Source organism: Entelurus aequoreus, linkage group LG16 (genome assembly GCF_033978785.1).
Source record: "Entelurus aequoreus isolate RoL-2023_Sb linkage group LG16, RoL_Eaeq_v1.1, whole genome shotgun sequence".
Lineage (NCBI taxonomy): Eukaryota > Metazoa > Chordata > Actinopteri > Syngnathiformes > Syngnathidae > Entelurus > Entelurus aequoreus.
In genome coordinates this window covers 30,440,570-30,463,187 of record NC_084746.1, presented here as the reverse complement: position 1 = coordinate 30,463,187, position 22,618 = coordinate 30,440,570, and the positions used below count along the sequence as shown (strand labels likewise).

At 42.7% G+C, this 22,618-nt stretch overlaps 1 protein-coding gene across 1 annotated transcript in view; it reads left to right on the top strand.

The window, feature by feature from the left end:
• Positions 1-785: 785 nt before the first annotated feature.
• clcn2a (chloride channel, voltage-sensitive 2a) overlaps positions 786-22,618 on the top strand; it is a 156,899-nt gene continuing 135,066 nt past the window's right edge. Inside the window, exon 1 of the mRNA XM_062022608.1 lies at positions 786-838. Within this exon, the coding sequence (XP_061878592.1) occupies positions 788-838 (51 nt within the window). The 5' untranslated portion in view covers positions 786-787. The remainder of the gene's footprint in view (positions 839-22,618) is intronic.

Sequence of the window (22,618 nt, the reverse complement as noted above, 5' to 3'; positions counted from 1 at the left end):
TTTATTTTCATGACTATTTACAATCATTGTAGATTGTCACTGAAGGCGTCAAAACTATGAATGAACACATGTGGAGTTATGTACTTAACAGAAAAAGGTGAAATAACTGAAAACATGTTTTATATTCTAGTTTCTTCAAAATAGCCACCCTTTGCTCGGATTACTGCTTTGCACACTCTTGGCATTCTCTCAATGAGCTTCAAGAGGTAGTCACCTGACATTTTTTTTCAAATGAAATGGTTGATTAGTGGAATTTCTTGCTTTATCAATGGGGTTGGGACCATCAGTTGTGTGGTGAATGAAAAGGTGTGTCCAAACCTTTGGCCTGTACTGTATATGCGGGTGTTTGGATAGTTACAATCCATCCAGTTATTTCAAGGCGGCTCTAATATGATCAATGTTTGGATTTTTTTCCTCCAATTCATAGGAAATTATATCTGTAAAAATCCAGTTTAGGCCAACTAAGTAAACCCACACTGGTGAACAGTAAGCCCTACAAATCGCCACTCGTGCAGCACAGCACTGTGGATGAGTGTCAGGGGTGGAGGGAGGCGGTGTTAGGCAGTGGGAGCTGCAGGACCTGCAGGAGTCTGCAGCCTCACACACGGGCTGCGGCGGGCTTGGCGTCTCCTGGCGTCATGATCCGCGGAAAGGAGCCTCTCTGACGTAACGCTGTGCACGTACCATGGCAACCGACAGCGTGCGTCCTCCAACGGGCATTCATTAATTAACTCCTCACTATCAGGAGGGACTCGGGTGTGTTGGTCCTAATGAGGACACCGCGGCCATGGTGAAGGACAAGACCGAGAACCGGACGCTTCAATACCAGCAAACTTTGGTGAGTTTGACGATGAGGTCATTGATGGTGTTTTCAGTCGAGCGCAGCTTTTTTGTCTGTCAGCTTGTTGATCTTTAAGTGTGTGCTGCTTTTGAATCAAACACAGCGCAGATGTTCTGACCTGTTGGTTCGATTCCCTGCCATTACCAATTCACCTTGAGCCACAGGTGTTGCATCCCTGTGCCACTCTACCGACGTGATTAATTCCTGTTGATTAGAATGCCAGCCTACCATGTCAAATGAGTTTTCAGGTCTTAAATAAAAAGCAGTTGGAGTAGGCTGATTACTTTGCCTAATGACCATTAATTGAAATCGCTCTGAAGAGCAGAGCCATTAAAGGTTACACAGTAATGTCTTTCTAACATCCTTTGTCTTGTGTGGGCCTTGGACCTCGTCCCCTCTATTCCTCTACCATCCTGCCGACCAGACCGACTCCCTTTTTAACCAAAAGAGGAGTGTTTGTGAATATGAATTGCCTCATGCACCAGTTTCCCCCACTCGTGTAATAGCAGGACTGACAGCCATGCCCCGGAGCACCGCACGGGGGGATAGAACCTATATCCAGGCACAGGCCGACTGTCAATCAATAGTGGATTCTATTCAATCTGATTTGTGACAGCACTTGCCTTTTTTTCCTCCATTTGCTCCTATTTTTGTGTGTGCATGCACTCGTGCTTTAAATTGCAGACGTGTTTGGCCAGTTAAGGTGCTCCTTCTGCTTTTATTGGTGCCAAGATCGATAGCGTGCAAATCAATAAGAATGTAACATGTGGATTGGAACATGCTGTCTGTGCCATCCGCCTTCCTCCTCTGTCCCCAACACTCCAATCAAGGACCGTATCATTCGCTCCCAGCATCCAAGTCTATTAAGCATGTGTTTGTATGTGGAAGCTATTGTCCTGGGTTCCAGCAAGCTGTCTTGACGAATCTTTAGATCTTTAGAGCGCGTCATTCATCCATTAAAATATTTGCTACAAGAAGCATTTATAAATCTCGTAATAATCGAACACTGAACACAAAATGGCAGACTAGGGTTGTACGGTATACCGGTACTAGTATAGTATAGTACTAATGAATTAGAAACGGTACTATACTCTGTTTGAAAAGTATTGTTTGCCAAATTTTTTATTTTTACCGGCATGACGGCGCGTCGTCACGTCGTGACATTGCTGGTTTTACGAGCAGAGGAGCATGTTCGGCAGCGCACAATCACGGAGTACTTACAAGCAGACACAGTGTGTAGACAGAAAAGGGAGAACAGACGCATTTTGGCTTAAAAACTAATGATAAAGGTGAAGCTATAACACTGAAACGCCCTCAGGAAGAGGTGCTTTAAGACATGGTTAGCTAGCTAGCGACTAATGTCCATCCGCAATCGTCAGTTTAGCTACTTCTAAATCACTAATCCTCGTCTCCTTGGCGACAAATAAAATAAGTTTCTCACAAGTATCATCCCTGCAGGACGAGGAATAGCTAAACATGCTTCACTACACACTATAGCTCACCGGCGTCACAATGTAAACAAACGCCATAGGTGGATCTACACCTGACATCCACTGTAATGATACCAAGTACAAGAGCGTATCTAGTTCATACTAGTATGATTACATCTATACTTTTTATCGTCACAAAATCTTTTTTCTTGTTAAAAAAAAATCATATCATATTATAAGCTCAGGAAAATACGGGCCTGGATACATGAGAACTTAAATTATGACCAATGTATGATCCTGTAACTACTTGGTATTGCATCATTACCCAAATTTGTGGTATCATCCAAAACTAATGTAAAGTATCCAAAGAACAGAAGAATAAGTGATTATTACATTTTAACAGAAGTGTAGATAGAACATGTTAAAACGCAAAATAAGCAGATATTAACAGTAAATGAACAAGTAGATTAATAATCAATTTTTACAGCTTGTCCTTTATAATTTTGACAAAATCATAGAATGAAAAATGACACAATATGTTACTGCATACGTCAGCAGACTCATTAGGAGCCTTTGTTTGTTTACTTACTAATAAAAGACAAGTTGTCTAGTATGTTCACTATTTTGTTTAAGGAAAAACTTGTTCTTAGAATTGCAATAAGAAACATATGTTTAAAGATTTTTTGTTAAAATAAAGCCAATAATGCAATTTTTGTGAGATCCCCTTCATTTAGAAAAGTATCGAAATACATTTTGGTACTAAAATATTGGTATCGAGACAACCCTATAGCAGACCGGGACTGAGCTAAACATTTTCACATGTAAAATGACCAAAGTGACTAATGAAAAATAATCCCGGTTTGAGTTCTGGTTCTGGTTGATAACATGGGAAAGTAGCCCAGCGACAAAATAAGACACTTCCAGGTTCGCTAGCTAAATGCTAACGTTGCCAGCTTGCGGAACCTCACTCAATTCTCTTGGCATGACTGTGTTGAAACACAAGTACAGCATTCAACCATCTTTTATCCCCATCTCTTCTGCTGACATGTTATTGTTACGAGCATAAGGAACCTTGCTCCATTCACTTTTCACTAATCTATGTTTGAACAAAAAAATCAATCAACTACTACAAATATGCCTGTCCCAGTTGCTGGTACACTAACTCGACCTCACCCCATTCACTTTTAACGAGTCTATATTAAAAGAAAAAAAATCTATGAAATACTACTAAGGATTTTTAGTCTCATTCCATGTGTTGATAGTACGCTAAAACTTCTAACATAAGGAACCGTGCTCCATTTACTTTCCACAAGTCTATGTTTAAACAAGACAGCAATCAACTAATCAATTTTTATGCCCATTTCTTGTTCAACACTCCACTCTCTATGAATCTGTGTTGGAACAAGAAATAAATCAACTACTAACGATGATTTGTATTCCCATCCCTTGAGTTGACACATAAACCTGACAACCTAATGGAACCTCATTCCATTCATGTTCTACAATGTTTAAACAGGAAATCAATCAACTCCTAATACGGATTTGAAGCCTAGCCCTTGTGTTGACAAGTTAACTCTACTAGCATAAGGAACCTTACTCCATTTACTTTCCAGGAGCCTATGTTAAAAAAGAACAGCATCTACAAAACCCAAAACCAGTGAAGTTGGCACGTTGTGTAATTTGTAAATGAAAACAGAATACAATGATTTGCAAAACCCTTTTCAACTTATATTCAATTGAATAGACTGCAAAGACAAGATATTTAATGTTCGAACTGAGAAGGTTGATTACGTATAGGTTGATAGGTTATAGGTTATAGGTTGATTGGCAACACTAAATTGGCCCTAGTGTGTGAATGTGAGTGTGAATGTTGTTTGTCTATCTGTGTTGGCCCTGTGATGAGGTGGCGACTTGTCCAGGGTGTACCCCGCCTACCGCCTGAATGCAGCTGAGATAGGCCCCTGCGACCCCCCGCGACCCAAAAAGGGACAAGCGGTAGAAAATGGATGGATGGATGGAACTGAGAAAATCGTAATTTTTTTTTGCAAATAATCATTAACTTAGAATTTAAGGGCAGCAACAAGTTGCAAAAAAGTTGGCACAGGGGCATTTTTACCACTGTGTTACATGGCCTTTCCTTTTAACAACACTCAGTAAACGTTTGGAAAACTGAGGAGACCAATTTTTGAAGATTTTCAGGTGGAATTCTTTCCTATTCTTGCTTGATGTACAGCTTAAGTTGTTCAACGGTCCGGGGTCTCCGTTGTGGTATTTTAGGCTTCATATTGCGCCACACATTTTCAATGGGAGACAGGTCTGGACTACAGGCAGGCCAGTCTAGTACCCGCACTCTTTTACTATGAAGACACGCTGTTGTAACACGTGGCTTGGCATTCTCTTGCTGAAAAAAGCAGGGGCGTCCATGATAACGTTGCTTGGATGGCAACATATGTTGCTCCAAAACTTTTATGTACCTTTCAGCATTAATGGCGCCTTCACAGATGTGTAAGTTACCCATGCCTTGGGCACTAATACACTCCCATACCATCACAGATGCTGGCTTTTGAACTTTGCGCCTACAACAATCCGGATGGTTCTTTTCCTCTTTGGTCCTGAGGACACGACGTCCACAGTTTCCAAAAACAATTTGAAATGTGGACTCGTCAGACCACAGAACACTTTTACACTTTTACACTTTGCATCAGTCCATCTTAGATGAGCTCGGGCCCAGCGAAGCCGACGGCGTTTCTGGGTGTTTTTGATAAATGGCTTTAGCTTTGCATAGTAGAGTTTTAACTTGCACTTACAGATGTACCGACAAACTGTAGTTACTGACAATGGTTTTCTGAAGTGTTTCTGAGCCCATGTGGTGATATCCTTTACACACTGATGTCGCTTTTTGATGCAGTACCGCCTGAGGGATCGAAGGTCCGTAATATCATCACTTACGTGCAGTGATTTCTCCAGATTCTCTGAACCTTTTGATGATATTACGGACCATAGATGATGAAATAGCTTGTTGAGAAATGTTGTTCTTAAACTGTTTGAAAATTTGCTCACACATTTTTTCACAAAGTGGTGACCCTCGCCCCATCCTTGTTTGTGAATGACTGAGCATTTCATTGAAGCTGCTTTTATACCCAAAAGTGGCACCCACCTGTTACAAATGAGCCTGTTCACCTGTGGGATGTTCCAGATAAGTGTTTGATGAGCATTCTTCAACTTTCTCAGTCTTTTTTGCCACTTGTGCCAGCTTTTTTGAAACATGCTGCAGGCATCAAATTCCAAACGAGCTAATATTTGCTAAAAATAACAACGTTTTCCAGTTCGAACGTTAAGTATCTTGTCTTTGCAGTCTATTCAATTGAATATAAGTTGAAAAGGATTTGCAAATCATTGTATTCTGTTTTTATTTACAATTTACACTATGTGCCAACTTCACTGGTTTTGGGGTTTGTAATAGATTTTAGTACCCAACCAGTCTGCTAAAGCATTAACTCTACCAGCATCTGGAACCTCGCCCCATTCACTTCTCATTAAAGGCCTACTGAAAGCCACTACTACCGACCACGCAGTCTGATAGTTTGTATATCAATGATGAAATCTTAACATTGCAACACATGCCAATACGGCCGGGTTAACTTATAAAGTGCAATTTTAAATTTCCCGCTAAACTTCCGGTTCGAAACGCCTCTGAGGGTTGACGTATGCGCGTGACGTCAATCATTGAAACGGAAGTATTCGGACACCATTGAAGTCAATACGAAATAGCTCTGTTTTCATCTCATTATTCCACAGTATTCTGGACATCTGTGTTGGTGAATCTGTTGCAATTTGTTCATTGCATTATGGAGAAAGAAGCTGAGCAAGCAAAGAAGAAAGTTGTCGGTGCGAAGTGTCTATTTTGCGAGGGAAGTCAGCAACAACACGTACACAGCCGGCGCTTCTTTGTTTACATTCCCGAAAGATGCAGTCAAGATGGAAGAACTCGGACAACAGAGACTCTTACCAGGAGGACTTTGATTTGGATACACAGTTGCGATAACGTGAGTACACAGCTGCGCTTCCAAACATTTGATCGCTTGCTATAACTAGCTCGAGCTAGTAGCTAGGAGCTAGGAGCTAGGAGCTAGCATTAGGATTAATTTGTGGCATATTAAATATAAGCCTGGTTGTGTTGTGGCTAATAGAGTATATATATGTCTTGTGTTTATTTACTGTTGTAGTCATTCCCAGCTGAATATCAGGTCCCACCCGCGCGCTTCCAAACATTTGATTGCTTGCCAGTACGTGCGTGTCATGTACGTAACTTTGATTAAATATATAAGCTTTATGAACCTTGGGTTAGGTGAACGATTGTTTGGGCTGAGTGAGTGTGTGTGTTGTGCAGGTGTTTGAATTGTATTGGCGGGTTATATATACAGGATCCCGTCCATATTACCCGCTCGAGCTATAACTAGCTCGAACTAGTAGCTAGGAGCTAGCATAACAAACACCTAGGTGTTTTTATGCGGGATTAATTTGTGGCATATTAAATATAAGCCTGGTTGTGTTGTGGCTAATAGAGTATATATATGTCTTGTGTTTATTTACTGTTGTAGTCATTTCCAGCTGAATATCAGGTCACCCCCGGCTCTCACAGCATCTTCCACTCCCCACTAGTCCTTCACTTGCACTTTCCTCATTTAAAAATATTTCATGCTCGCTCAAATTAATGGGGAAATCGTTGCTTTCTCGGTCCGAATCTCTCTCACTTCATGCGGCCATCATTGTAAACAATAGGGAACTTTGCGTATATGTTCAATTGACTACGTCACGCTACTTCCGGTAGGGGCAAGCCTTTTTTTATCAGATACCAAAAGTTGCGATCTTTATCGTCGTTGTTCTATACTAAATCCTTTCAGCAAAAATATGGCAATATCGCGAAATGATCAAGTATGACACATAGAATAGATCTGCTATCCCCGTTTAAATAAAAAAATTTCATTTCAGTAGGCCTTTAATCTGTGTCTAAGATGTATACCATGTTGCAGTATAATATTATTGCATACACTTTCCTTTGGCATTAGCATAGAAGTGCGATTGAATTATTGTTTTAGTTTTCTCCTGCAGCCTGCTTAGGCTTGGATGCTGCCAATTAGTGGGCCACATTGCTTAAAGTCAAAACAACCTTGTTAATGTGAGCGCTAGATCGATTAACGCCCTTGTGATTGATTAGAATCTTAACTATTTCAAAATCAATACATTGATGTGTACACCCCCATCCCCATTCATCAAATGCCCTCCCATGGGCAAAACCAAGCATCTGTGTTTTTCTCTGGGAAAACGGGACGGAATGTACGGACAGAGAACACATTTAAATCTGATAAGCGGGAGCCGGCGGCTGCACGTTTCTTGCCGGTCTAAAATTGGATTCCTGTGTTGACAAAGCCTCCTCCGACTTTTTACTTGTTTGCCATCAAGATTCAGAGCACTTCAGAGAGGGATGGAACACTGTCAGTGCAACAGGACAGATACAGGAAAAAGAAATGCATTATGATCATTTATCCGGGAGATAAAGGCACCTAAATGGCATCTCCTCGAGTGCGGCTATTGTAAAACAGCAGGCCTCCTTTTCCTCCAGTACTGTATTTAGGAATGTCTTTTTATAGACGCAACATCTGTTGGACAGGAGGGTTTTTAGCAAATGCAGCTAGTCAATTATAGCAAAGTTTTTCAACCTTTTTTGAGCCAAGGCACATTTTTTTCATTAAAAAAATACGGAGGCACACCACCAGCAAAAAAGGTTAAAAAATGAAACTCAACACTAGGTTGCCGTGCCTTATTTTGAGTTTTTTGTTGTTTCCTGTGTGTAGTGCTTGAGTTCCTGTCTTGCGCTGTTATTTTGGTGATCCTTGCTGTTTTGTTGGTGTTCTCCTGTAGCAGAAACTCTTCCTTTGAGTGCTGTTGTAAGCACCTGCTTTGTGTTCGCAATCAAGACTATTTAAGTTGTGCGTACGCTATCCTTCTTTGCGGGGACATTGTTGATTGTCATGTATGGATGTACTTTGTGGACGCCGTTTCTGCTCCACACGCTGTAAGTTTTTGCTGTCGTCCAGCATTCTGTTTTTGTTGACTTTGTAGCCAGTTCAGTTTTACTTTTGTTTTGCATAGCCATCCCTATGCTTCAGTGCCTTTTGTTCATTTTTGGTTTAAGCGTTACGTACCTTTTTACCTGCACGCTGTCTCCCGCTGGGCTCTGCATATTGGGATCACGACAAACCATCCTCGACGTGTTCCGACTTCTACAAACCTGTTGCCACCTTCTGATATGGAGTATTACATGGTTACCCTGCCAAGCTCTACACAGCACAGGCACTAGACAACGGCATATTATAATTGTTGATTTGCAAAAAATAATTTTTGGACCAATTAGGTGAAGTTGCATAATTTCCCACGGCACACCAGACAATATGTCACGCTGCACAGTGGTTGAAAAACACTGAATTATAGCACTAATTTGTGCAGTGATAAACACAGAGCCATCTAAATTTCTATGTTACATATTGTAGCGTCCCGGAAGAGTTAGTGTTGCAAAGGATTCTGGGTATCTGTTCATTTGAGCAGGAAAACGCTGAACACCAGCCCGGCATCTTTGTTTTCTACCTGTCAACTGTCAGTTTAGTAATGTTCATTTATTTATGTTTTTCATATGTACGCACACATAAACACACATACAGTATGAGATGAGATCAATGAGATAAGGTAAGAACAGAATAGAAACTGCTGTGGAACTAGTTACAATGCAATATGCCATGGAAATACAATGTTAACACTTTAGTACAAATAAGTACAGTTGCACTTGTTTTTGCAAATGTGTTTATTCTGTAAAGGAATTAGTTAAATGTTTAAAATTGTTTAAACTATTAAAATGACTGTTTAATAGTGCTATTATGAATTGCACTGTCAGTACTATTTTTTTTCCTGCTATTTCAAATGCACTTGTTTTAATAAATACAGCGGTTTAAAAGCATACACAATCTGTGTAAAAATATTAGTCTGTGGTTAAAAGGACTTGAAAGGACTCGAAACTCAAAATGCAGGACTTGTGACTTGACTTGAGACTTTCCAGTCTTGACTTTGGACTTGACTCGGGACTTGCCTGTCTTGACTCGGGACTTGACTCGAGACTTGAGGGCAAAGACTTGAGACTTACTTGTGACTTGCAAAGCAATGACTTGGTCCCACCTCTGGCCTAGGGCCACGCTTCATCTTGGTGAGAAAACAGTTGCCCTCCAGGGTAATGATGAGCCAGGCGCCTGCAGAGTGACAGCCCCCACAGAGCCATCCCCGGCTACGGCCTTCATGGTGGACCAGGAGAAGTCTCAACCTAACCCTTCTACTAATAGACTGCCTACTATAGAGACCCAGCAGGCTATTGCAGAACTGTTAGAGCGAAGCAGTCAAGGCCTGGATACCACCCAGCAGGAGCGACTGAAAAGCTTACTGAATGCCTTCCAAGACATTTTTGCAGCGAAAGATGAAGACTGCATGCACACCAGTCTCGTACTCCACGACATTGACACAGGAGACGCACGACCAATCCGGCTACACCCACGCCGTCTGCCCCTTGCCAAACGAGTGGCTGCCCAGGAGAAAATCGAGGAGATGCGCCAGGCGGGCGTCATCGAGCCCTCCAGCAGTCCATGGGCAGCACCCGCAGTTCTGGTCAAGAAGAAGGACGGCTCGTGGCGGTTCTGCGTCGACTACAGACGGCTCAACGATGTAACCCGCAAGGACTCCTACCCGTTGCCGCGCATAGATGATGCGCTGGACTACATCACTGGCTCCTCCTGGTTCAGCTCCCTGGATCTCCGAAGTGGCTATTGGCAGGTGGGGTTGGCCGCCGAAGCTCGACCAAAGACAGCGTTCACAATAGGTCAAGGACTCTGGCAGTTCAAGGTGATGCCGTTCGGGCTTTGCAACGCACCTGCCACGTTTGAACGGTTGATGGAGAGAGTGCTGGCATCCATCCCCCGTGATCGCTGTATGGTGTACCTGGATGACCTCCTGGTGCATGCTGCAGGATTTAAAGGGGCTCTACAGAACCTCCAGCATGTGTTCCAGGCCATTCGTCAGGCTGGGCTGCGATTGAACCCCAAAAACTGCCATTTGCTCCGGCGTGAAGTTTCCTTCCTGGGGCATGTCGTCAGTGGGCAAGGTGTTGCTACTGATCCAGCCAAAGTTGCCACTGTCCGTGACTGGCCGGCGCCAAGAGATGTTAAAGAGTTGCGGAGTTTCCTGGGACTGGCATCCTATTACCGGATATTTATCAAGGACTTTGCAACGATTGCTGGCCCCTTGCACCAGCTCACACACAAGGGACAGTTATTTGAATGGACTGACAGCTGCAATGAGGCTATAGCACAGCTGCGAGAGGCCTTGGTCCGAGCCCCAGTGTTGGCCTACCCAGACCCCAGCCGACCTTTCGTGGTCGATACAGATGCCAGTGATGTCGGTGTGGGGGTTGTGCTGTCACAGGAAGGGAATCACGGCGAGCTGGTCGTGGCCTTTTACAGTCGGGGGCTGAGCAAGCCAGAGCGGAACTACTGCGTCACCCGTCGGGAATTGTTGGCCATTGTCCTGGGCCTTCGTCATTTCCAACCCTACCTTTATGGTCAACGGTTTGTGTTGCGGACAGATCACGCCTCCCTCACCTGGTTGCTGAACTTCAAGGAACCCAAGGGGCAGCTGGCCAGGTGGGTCAAGATCTTGCAGGAATATGACTTCACGATTTCTCATCGACCAGGCCGCCTGCACGGCAACGCTGATGCACTGTCCAGACGGCCCTGTGAGGAGGCGTGTCGTTTCTGCCAGCGGGCGGAAGAGCGGTGCATGCCAGACCCATCAGTAGCTGCAGTCAGGCAACATGACATCACAGTCGACCTGGACAGCTTCACCCCCCAACAATTTATCGACCATCAAAGACAAGACCCAGTGCTTGAGAGAGCTCGCAGCTGGGTGGGGGCACAACAGCGGCCGGAATGGACCACAGTGGTGCACTTGGATACTGAGACCAAAGCACTGTACTCCCAGTGGGACAGCCTCCTGTTGTCTCGCGACCTGCTGTATCGTCGCTGGGAAGCTCCGACAGGACAACATGCTGCCCTCCAACTCGTGGTGCCCCGTGTGCTGCGGCCTCAGGTCCTCGAAGTGATGCATGGCTTCCCAGGGACTGGCCATTTTGGAGTGACCAAGACCTTGCTCCGACTGAGGCAGCGTTTTTACTGGCCGGGCTGTCGCCGTGACGTGGAGATGCACGTCCACCGCTGTGATGCATGCACAGCAAAGAAAGGCCCCACACGCCGCTCCCATGCTCCCCTACAGCAGTTCCAGGTGGGGGCCCCCATGGAACGAGTGGGTGTGGACATTCTAGGCCCATTTCCGGTCACTGATAGCGGAAACCGTTACATCTTGGTGGCCATGGATTACTTCACGAAGTGGCCAGAACCGTATGCGGTACCCGACCAGAGCGCTGCAACAACGGCAGAGAGATTGGTTTCGGAGATGTTCTGCCGATTCGGAGCTCCAGAGGAGTTGCACAGCGACCAGGGACGGAACTTCGAGTCCCAGGTATTCCAGGAGGTGTGCCGTCGCCTGGGTGTGAAAAAGACTCGCACCACGCCGCTGCATCCTCAGAGCGACGGGTTGGTGGAGCGTTTTAATAGAACCTTGGCCACACAACTTGCCATTCTCACCGACAAGCGGCAGAGAGACTGGGATTTACACCTCCCACTCATTCTTTGGGCCTACAGGACAGCGGTGCAGGAGTCAACACGCTGCACCCCTGCATCATTGATGTTTGGTCACGAACTACGCACGCCTGTTGATTTGGTTTTTGGCCCAGCCCCAGAACCAGAAGTGAGAGGAGCGCCGGGCCTGGACTACTACTACAACCTTGTGGAGCGGCAGCGGGAGGCCCACGATTTTGCCCGCACCAGCCTGACGGAGGCTGGGGCCCAACAGAAGCGGGCATATGACCTCCGCAGTCGAGGCCAGGACTTTGAACCAGGCGCGCATGTCTGGGTCTACAACCCGGTGAGAAAGAAAGGACTCTCCCCAAAGCTCACTAGCCACTGGGGGGGACCCTGCAAGGTCCTCCAGAAGTTGTCCGACGTGGTCTATCGGATACGACTGGCACCTCGGAACCGGCTGGTGGTGCTGCACCGAGACCGCTTGGCCCCATACCAGCCATTGGACCAGAGCCGGGGGCACTTGGAGTCAAGCACCCTGCCAGAGAGGGAGATACCCCCAGGGAGCAACGAGGATGCTGAGGTAATACCCCCTTCCGACCTACCTGCAGACAGTGGTAGCAGTCAGCCGCCATTAGAGGGGCGTCGACGACGCCGGTTGCCTCAGCACTTGCGGGACTTTGTGATGAACGCATGGGCTGTTGGGGACAACGAACCCAGCTAGGTGGGGGCTGCGTAGCGTCCCGGAAGAGTTAGTGTTGCAAAGGATTCTGGGTATCTGTTCTGTTGTGTTTATGTTGTGTTGCGGTGTGGATGTTCTCCCGAAATGTGTTTGTCTACTTGTTTGGTGTGTGTTCACAGTGTGGTGCATGTTTGTGACTGTGTTAATGTTGTTTTTATACGGCCACCCTGACTGTGACATGTGTGGCTGTTGACTAAGTATGCTGTGCTTTCACTTGTGCGCGTGTGTTTAAAATTGGCTTGATCATTAAAAGTTGAACCGATCGTTCATTGGGTCAGCATTTCTTGACATCTTCAAGCAAAGACATTTGTCAAACCCGTTCAACGCTACAATATGAAAATTTTTTTTTAAAAAAATGGCTATTTATAAAACCATTGCCCGGCTCCATTGTGGTGGTTTGAGGTTCTGTGCGGGACAGATCTTGTCTGTGAGTGACAGCGGCGAGGCCACCAAGGTTTTCTTCGTGGGTCACTGCGGCTTCTGCAGCCGCTGTCAGGTGAGGTGCATGCTGGGACTGCAGGCAGCAGGATTCCACGTGGGATGGGACAGGTGGGCAGAGATTGTGACTTGGTGTCAAAGCGTTGCTGCCTTACATCTGCGAACTTGGCGTGGGAAGCCTGGATATGTCCTATTTTGTTACATTTCTGACAGAAGTGTGTGGGAACGTTTGCGCTCGTTGCTGTTGCTTGTGGACTTGAGCCCGTGTGACCAGCCACAACATTAGGTACACAATGTTAAGAGACCCAATACAACTGTGATAATGCTCAGGTTTGACACTCTTAAGGTAACAATATGTTTATGATTGTAACGGCACGGCATCATTACCGAGTTGAGTAGGGTTCTTCTATATTACTTAGTATTAGAAATGTCTCAGTGTTTGTGCCAGGCAGTTTTGATCCAAATGTACTCCCCTGCAGGAAGGCCATTTTAGATCATTTTGCACTAGCAACTACAAAACCCAAAACCAGTGAATTTGGCACCTTGTGTAAATGGTAAATAAAAGCAGAATACAATGATTTGCAAATCCCTTTCAACCTATATTCAATTGAATAGACTGCAAAGACAAGATACTTAATGTTCAAACTGATAAACTTTGTTATTTTTTGCAAATATTAGCTCATTTGGAATTTAATGCCTGCAACATGTTTCAAAAAAAGCTGGCACAAGTGGCAAAAAAGACTGAGAAAGTTGAGGAATGCTCATCAAACACTTACTTGGAACAGACTAATTGGGAACAGGTGGGTGCCATTAATGGGTATAAAAGTAGCTTCCATGAAATGCTCAGTCATTCACAAACAAGGATGGAGCGAGGGTCATCACTTTGTGAACAAATGAATGAGCAAATTGTTTGAGAACAACATTTCTTAACCAGCTATTGCAAGGAATTTAGGAATTTCACCGTCAACGATCCGTAATATCATCATAACGTTCAGAGAATCTAGAGATGTCACTGCACGTAAGCGATGATATTACAGACCTTCGATCCCTCAAGCGGTACTGCATCAAAAAGCGACATCAGCGAGTAAAGGATATCACCACATGGGCTCAGGAACACTTCAGAAAACCACTGTCAATAACTAAAGTTGGGCACTACATCTGTAAGTGCAAGAAAAAACTCTACTATGCAAAGCGAAAGCCATTTATCAACAACACCCAGAAACGCAGCCGACTTCGCTGGGCCCGAGCTCAATTACACAACGTGCCAACTTCACAGGTTTTGTAATTGAATCTCAATGTTAATTGATTCCTAAGGATCCCATATCAAATTATTTGTCAACATTTAATTAGGCACCTTAGGTGGCTATATCTAAAAGAACAATGTAACATTAAAGGGGAATTGCACTCTTTTGGAGTTTTGCCAATCAATCACAATCCTTATCTGAGACAGGAACACATATCTTTCTTTTTTCTGTGCGCACTAAATCAGGAAAAATTGCTAAAAATGCAGGTAATGTGGATGTATCTATTTTGTCTTTAAAGCCCTCGAAAATGGCTCCAACAATGCTCTATTTACATGCCGTGACCTGCATATTAACCAAACTATAGCGACATTGTTATTACAAGAGATAACAAAGAGGTATCGATCCAATACCAAGTAGTTACAGGATCATACATTGGTCATATTCAAAGTCCTCATGTGTCCAGGGACGTATTTCCTGAGTTTATAAACACAATATACATTTTTTAAAAAGGAAAAAAGATTTTGTGACGATAAAAGATATCGATGTAATCATAATACTATTGACTAGATACGCTATTGTACTTGGTATCATTACAGTGGCTGTCAGGTGTAGATCCACCCATGGCATTTGTTTACATTGTTACGCCGGTGAGCTACGGTGTGTAGTGAAGCATGTTTAGCTATTCCTCGTCCTGCAGGGATGATACTTGTAAGAAACTCACTTTATTTGTCGCCAAGGAGACGAGGATTAGTGATTTAGAAGTAGCTAAACTGCCGATTGCGGATGGACATTAGTCGCTAGCTAGCTAGCCATGTCTTAAAGCACCTCTTCCTGAGGGCGTTTTCAGTGTTATAGCTTCACCTTTATCGTTAGGTTTTAAGCCAAAATGCGTCCGTTCTCCCTTTTCTGTCTGCACACTGTGTCTGCTCGTAAGTACTCCGTGATTGTGCGCTGCCGGACGTGCTCCTCTGCTCGTAAAACCAGCAATGTCATGACGTGATGACGTGCCGTCAAGCCTGGTAAACCGGTACTTTTCAAACAGAGCATAGTACCGCGATACTATACTAGTACCGGTATACCGTACAGCCCTACGAGATTGCGATTCAGAAAAGGTGTTACAGATGATAAATGTGTGCTGCTGGTTCATCACATCGCACACAGGTGATAACATGAGTGTGAAGAAAATAATCTTCTCCGTGGTAAAAGCCCCGTATGCATGCAAAATCCTCATTTAAATAAGGCGGTCTGCACCACTTTTCAATTGCACACTCATTGTTAGTAGATCACACGCAACACGCCAATACGACGTTTTATTTTTTGCACACGCTGTCTAGTGCGTGGTATTCGGATCTTAGTAAATCAGGCCCGAAGTCTGCCATGATTAGTGATAGTTGTTTTTGTTGACGATCGTTGTAATGCGCTCTGATAAATAAATGCGCCCAGGAAAGGAGTTTTGCTACTGCTTAAAATGATCAAAATACTACAAAATATTACACGTTATCAAGAATGTGCCTGTTACTACATCACATACATACTTACAGCATGTATATACACGTTGTTGTAGGTTTTTTCGAGGGATTTATAGGCGGAGTAGATCTTGTCCCCATTACCTGTATTGTTAGCCACCTTTTGCTGGCAGTTTTTTACTATTTAGAATGCACAGAAAAGAGTAAGACATGTGTTCTTATTTCACATAAGGATGGTGGATAGTAGGCGACATTCCAGAAAAGTGCAGTTCCCCTTCAAGGAACAGGACAGGAGGACACAGTAACATTAGCAATGTGAGCTACAATGCTAATATTAAATTATTTTTTTTACCATCAATATTATGCTACAGTAGGTATTTGTTGAGAAAAAAACTAAATGATCAAACCTACAGCTCTCTGACTGTTGCTGACTGACAGATCATTCAGATTGTATTTTATGGTTATGGTTGTGATTTGTTTTACACGTGCAGGAACAACACACAGTTATCTTTGCGCAATTCAGCATATCTGAAAAGGAGTAGGAAGAAGCAAAGCTTATATTTAATGGTGAGATAGGATAGACGTTTATTTATTCCCCAGTGGTGAAATTATGTGGTTGCCGTGCAGATTTTTACAGATAGTAGCAAAAGTAAAACATAATTAAAAACTAAAAATGAGTAATAACGAGGGATGTCCGATAATATCGGACTGCCGATATTATCGGCTGATAAATGCTTTAAAATGTAATATGGGAAATTATCGGTATCGGTTTAAAAATGATTGGTATCGGTTTCAAAAAGTAAAATTTATGACTTTTTAAAACGCCCACAACAAACAAGAACGACAAACACATTTCGGGAGAACATTCGCACCGTAACACAACATAAACACAACAGAACAAATACCCAGAACCCCTTGCAGCACTAACTCTTCCGGGACGCCACAATATACACCCCCCGCTGCCCCCTACACCCAGCCCCCCAACTCAACCCTGCCCACCTCAACCTCCTCATGCTCTCTCGGGGAGAGCATGTCCCAAATTCCAAGCTGCTGTTTTGAGGCATGTTAAAAAAAATAATGCACTTTGTGACTTCAATAATAAATATGGCAGTGCCATGTTGGCATTTTTTTCCATAACTTGAGTTGATTTATTTTGGTAAACCTTGTTACATTGTTTAATGCATCCAGCGGGGCATCACAACAAAATTAGGCATAATAATGTGTTAATTCCACGACTGTATATATCGGTATCGGTTGATATCGGAATCGGTAATTAAGAGTTGGACAATATCGGAATATGGGATATCGGCAAAAAAGCCATTATCGGACATCTCTAGTAATAACTAATAAGTATTGTGCAATGTATAGACAAGTATACATTGCGCTAGGCTTGTATGGTATACCGGTACTAGTATAGTAACGCGATACTAATTAATCATATTCGGTACTCAAATGTCCCCCGCCACCTTATTTATTTTTAATGGGCATGACGGTGCGTCAATGTCATGTCGTGACATTGCTGGTTTTACGAGCAGAGGAGCATGTTCGGCAGCGCACAATCACAGAGTACTTACAAGCAGACACAGTGTGTAGACAGAAAAGGGAGAATGGACGCATTTTGGCTTAAAAACTGACGATTAAGGTGAAGCTATAACACTGAAATGCCCTCAGGAAGAGGTGCTTTAGGACATGGCTAGCTAGCTAGCGGCTAACATCCAGCCGCACTCGGCAGTGTTTTAGCTTCTTCTAAATCACTAATCCTCACCTCCATTGTGACAAATAAAGTAAGTTTCTTACAAGTATCATCCCTGCAGGACGAGGAATAGCTGAACATGCTTCACTACACACCATAGGAGGATACAATAGCTCACCGGCGTCACAATGTAAACAAATGCCATGGGTGGATCTACACCTGACATCCACTTTAATGATACCAAGTACAGGAGCGTATCTAGTCGATACCACAGTGATTACAATGTTATATTTTAGCATCACAAAATCTTTAAATTTTTTTATTTTTATTTATATTATGTTTACAAACTCAGGAAATACGTCTATGGACACATGAGGACTTAAATTATGACCAATGTATGATCCTGTAACTACTTGGTATTGGTCGATACCCAAATTTGTGGTCTCATCCAAAACTAATGTAAAGCATCCAAACAACAGAAGAATAAGTGATTATTACATTTTAACAGAAGTGTAGATAGAACATGTTAAAAGAGAAAATAAGCAGATATTAACAGTAAATGAACCAGTAGATTAATAATTCATTTTCTACCACTTGTCCTTAATAATTTTGACAAAATAATAGAATGGAAAATGCCACAATATGTTAATGAATACGTCAGCAGCTAAATTTGGAGCCTTTGTTTGTTTACTTACTAATAAAAGAAAAGTTCTGTCGTATGTTCACTGTTTTATTCAAGTACATAATTGCAATAAGAAACATATGTTTAATGTACCGTAAGATTTTTAGTTAAAATAAAGACAATAATGCCATTTTTTGTGGTCCCCTTTATTTAGAAAAGTATCAAAAAGTATCGAAATAAGTTTTGGTATCAGGACAACCCTACATTGTGCTCTTCTCCATGTCTATTACTACTTTAGGGTGTGTAGCGAAGCCTGCTTTTTACCCAAATGTGTCTGCTGTCAAGCATTAAAACGTTCATTGTGCCCTTTTAATTATTGAGCATGTATCCTTCCATTTGATTCAGCAGGTGTACCTAATGAAGTGTCTGGTCTGTACTTACACCAGGGCGCGAGCGAGCATATGTTTTCACCTTCGTATACATGCGGCGGTTCGGTGAGTCTCGCTCGGAGCAGATGTTTGAAGCGAAGTGCTCCGTGTCCTCCTGACAGCAGGAAGCTGGGGATATTGGCAGCTGCAGAGATCAAAGTTATGATACAGCAAACACACGCGCACGACACTGCAGCACCGCTGTAACGCCGCGGTCCACAGGTTGGAGTCGTTTTAAATCTATGCATGTATGTGCATAAATTTACAATGTAGACAGTTCAGTACAGCCTGATCTTCTCAGTATGGCTAAGGCTGATGAATATTTAAAGCCACCCTGCTGCAACATCTTTATGTAAAATACAGTGGTGCAGTGGGACACAAAATCCCACATAACAGTCCACTATCTACCCTGGACCACCAGAAATGATCCACGCTGGGGAAAAAATACTGAATGTGGAGTTTTGAGAATGGACAGAATTGCCAATGTGCAAATCCCTGTCCACAAAAAATGGACTCACCAGTGTGAGATCTGCTGCTTTTGTTTTGTTTGTGGCAAAATGTCCCCAAGCAGTCGGGCGGCTAAACACAAGCATGCTTTTTGCTGTTTACTTCCGTCATTTAAAGGATTAGTGCAGTGGTGTCAAACTCATTTTAGCTCAAGGGCCGCATGAAGGAAAATCTGTGCCGGACTGGTAAAATCATGGCATAATAACTTAAAAATAAAGACAACTTCAGATTATTTTCTTTGTCTTACTTTGGCCAAAAATAGAACAAGTACATTCTGAAAATGTACATACTACAAATTATCCTCTTGTCAAAACACTTGACGTAAGTTGAAAACTCTGAGGGTAAAAAGCAGGCTTTGCTACACCCCCTAAAGTAGTAATACACATGGAGACAACTGCAATGTAGGGTTGTCCCGATACCAATATTGTGGTACTGGTACCAAAATGTATTTCAATACTTTTCTACTTTTGTTTCAGTGTTTTTACAAAGCCATTAAACTTTAAGCACTTCCTATTTAGCATTCTAACGTTGGGAGTTTATGAACATTTTTTGGAAAAGCAACCGATTGTTTCCACAAACCGCCGCATTGGCGAAATCCGCATACTGCCACAACACATTCATTTATCATCATTCAAATATTGCAATTATAATTAAACATGGTGCCAGTTATCCAAACGACACCATAGCTTTGTGATGTGGCTTTAGTGAACAGAGCCTGCCGGGACCCAAGACTTTGTTTTAATTCTTCCACCTTCTGTAGCCTTTGTTCCGTGTTCATATTCTTGTCTTTGTGTTTCTTAGACGTTTCATAGTGCCTTCTTAGATTGCAACCCTTGATGCTGAGTGCCAAGCAGGGAGGTAATGGGCAGAGGTGTGGACTCGAGTCACATGACTTGGACTCGAGTCATACTCGAGTCATGAATTTGATGACTTTGGACTCGACTTGACAAAATGTAAAGAGACTTGTAACTCGACTTGGACTTTAACATCAATGACTTGCGACTTCACTTGGACTTGAGCCTTTTGACTTGACATGACTTGCTACTTTCCCCAAAACCCAAAGATTAAAAAGTTATTTGGGAGCGCGCCGGTCCGTATTTTTCCTTTTCTTCGTCTGTGTCTATCAGCGTGTTGTTCCTGTCAGCTGGTGTGCTCTCAGTACAACAGCTAATCAAATTAGATCTACGCTGTTTTCATCCCACAGCTCTCATCCAATCAAATTGCAGGACAACCAATGAAGAAGAATTGTCAAACAATGCGGCAGTGAGAAACAATTATGCCAAAGTTAATTTCGTTCGGGTATTAAAACTACGACTCGGTCAACAAAAAACGAATAGCCCTATGCAAATCATGCAGTTCGAATATTATAGACGGAGACGTAACAACTTCCAACTTCGTTCGACATTTGAAGATGCACAAAGAAGGGTAAGTTTTGAATGTAAGCTAACGTTTATTGGCTAAGTAACGTGACTTTTATTTGCTGTGTAGTTAAATCAGTGAGGCTGTAAACTCACTGCTAACGTTATAACCATAGACATCTTATAAGGGTACGCAGCATGGAGCGCTACTGCCTACAGGCGCAGACGAGACGCGGGGCCGCCATCTTGGAGTGGTGATCCGCTCCACTAGTGCAATTCATTTGGCAGGAGCAATGAACTGTCAGCGCATTTAATTCATCTTACCTCACTGAATACCACTGATTTTCACATGCTTTTTTGTCATACGTGTAGCTATGATAAAGGACACATGTTTTGGCGTGTTTTATTATTCATAGTTTGCTTAACAGTAATATAATATTCTTATACGCTATAAGTGACCAGACGTCCGAGATCAAAACTGGGAATATAATCCCAGAGAAAGGGGAAAAAAACGGTCAGCGATTTTTAAATTGAAGAAACAATATGATTAGGTTATATATACATGCGTATATCCTACATAAACAATGTATGAATACATTAGATATCTATATATCTTATAGACTGTATCTCTTTTGCTGCAGCAGCAGAGAGTTTATTCTGTCTTGACACTTTGTATTGATATTTTGTATTACATTCTTCCCTTAAATGATCATGTTTACAGTCATTGTTTTATATGTATTTTTTATGTACACTACCGTTCAAAAGTTTGGGGTCACCCAAACAATTTTATGGAATAGCCTTCATTTCTAAGAACAAATATAGACTGTCGAGTTTCAGATGAAAGTTCTCTTTTTCTGGCCATTTTGAGCGTTTAATTGACCCCACAAATGTGATGCTCCAGAAACTCAATCTGCTCAAAGGAAGGTCAGTTTTGTAGCTTCTGTAACGAGCTAAACTGTTTTCAGATGTGTGAACATGATTGCACAAGGGTTTTCTAATCATCAATTAGCCTTCTGAGCCAATGAGCAAACACATTGTACCATTAGAACACTGGAGTGATAGTTTCTGGAAATGGGCCTCTATACACCTATGTAGATATTGCACCAAAAACCAGACATTTGCAGCTAGAATAGTCATTTACCACATTAGCAATGTATAGAGTGTATTTCTTTAAAGTTAAGACTAGTTTAAAGTTATCTTCATTGAAAAGTACAGTGCTTTTCCTTCAAAAATAAGGACATTTCAATGTGACCCCAAACTTTTGAACGGTAGTGTATGTCGCTTTGGATAAAAGCGTCTGCCAAATACTTCAACATAAACATATATATAAACACCTGGAAGTCTTTATATCAGCTAAAACCACCAATCTGTTTCACTGGATTCAGAATAAAACCAAATTCTGTCTTACCCAACAATGTTAGTATTTGAATATTGTTACTTGAAGACTTATTCCTGGTTACAATTATACTGTTAAGAAAGTATTGTCTTATATTTTGCCTAAAATGAGAATGCATCATAATCAGTGGTGGCTGGTGAATTTTGTTTTAGGTGGCGCTGAAAGTTTGTAAACCAAACCCCTTTAAGGGGGTCATCCTCCCCCAGAAGATTTCTTTGTGATTTTCACATACAAATATTAAAGATCTTTGCTCCTTCTCAACTCTGTGGTAATATTATTTTCATAAAATACAACCAGTAGTACATTAATGTTAAATCTTTCTTGTGAAAAGTAATCACCCGATTCCTATTTTCAACAGTCCGCTCATTTGAGTAGGAAAACGCTGAACACCGTCTTTGTTTTCTACCTGTCAACTGTCAGTTTAGGCTGCTCGCCGGCTCCTCATCACCACTTCAAGATGGCGGCCAAATTGCTCGTGTCACAGCAGCCAATGCTGCGTCTACTTATAAGATGTCTATGGTTATAACGTCATTGCAAACACGGCAATATGTTGCGTCCACTGCAGTTCGCTACCTTATTCATACTTTTTGTCAAGTGATTTTTTTTAAGCAGGGCTGCATGAGGTACCTACACATAACGTTACGTTAGTCAATGTATCATACACAGTAACGTTACGTTAGTCAATGTATCACACACAGTAACGTAACGTTAGACGGCGATCA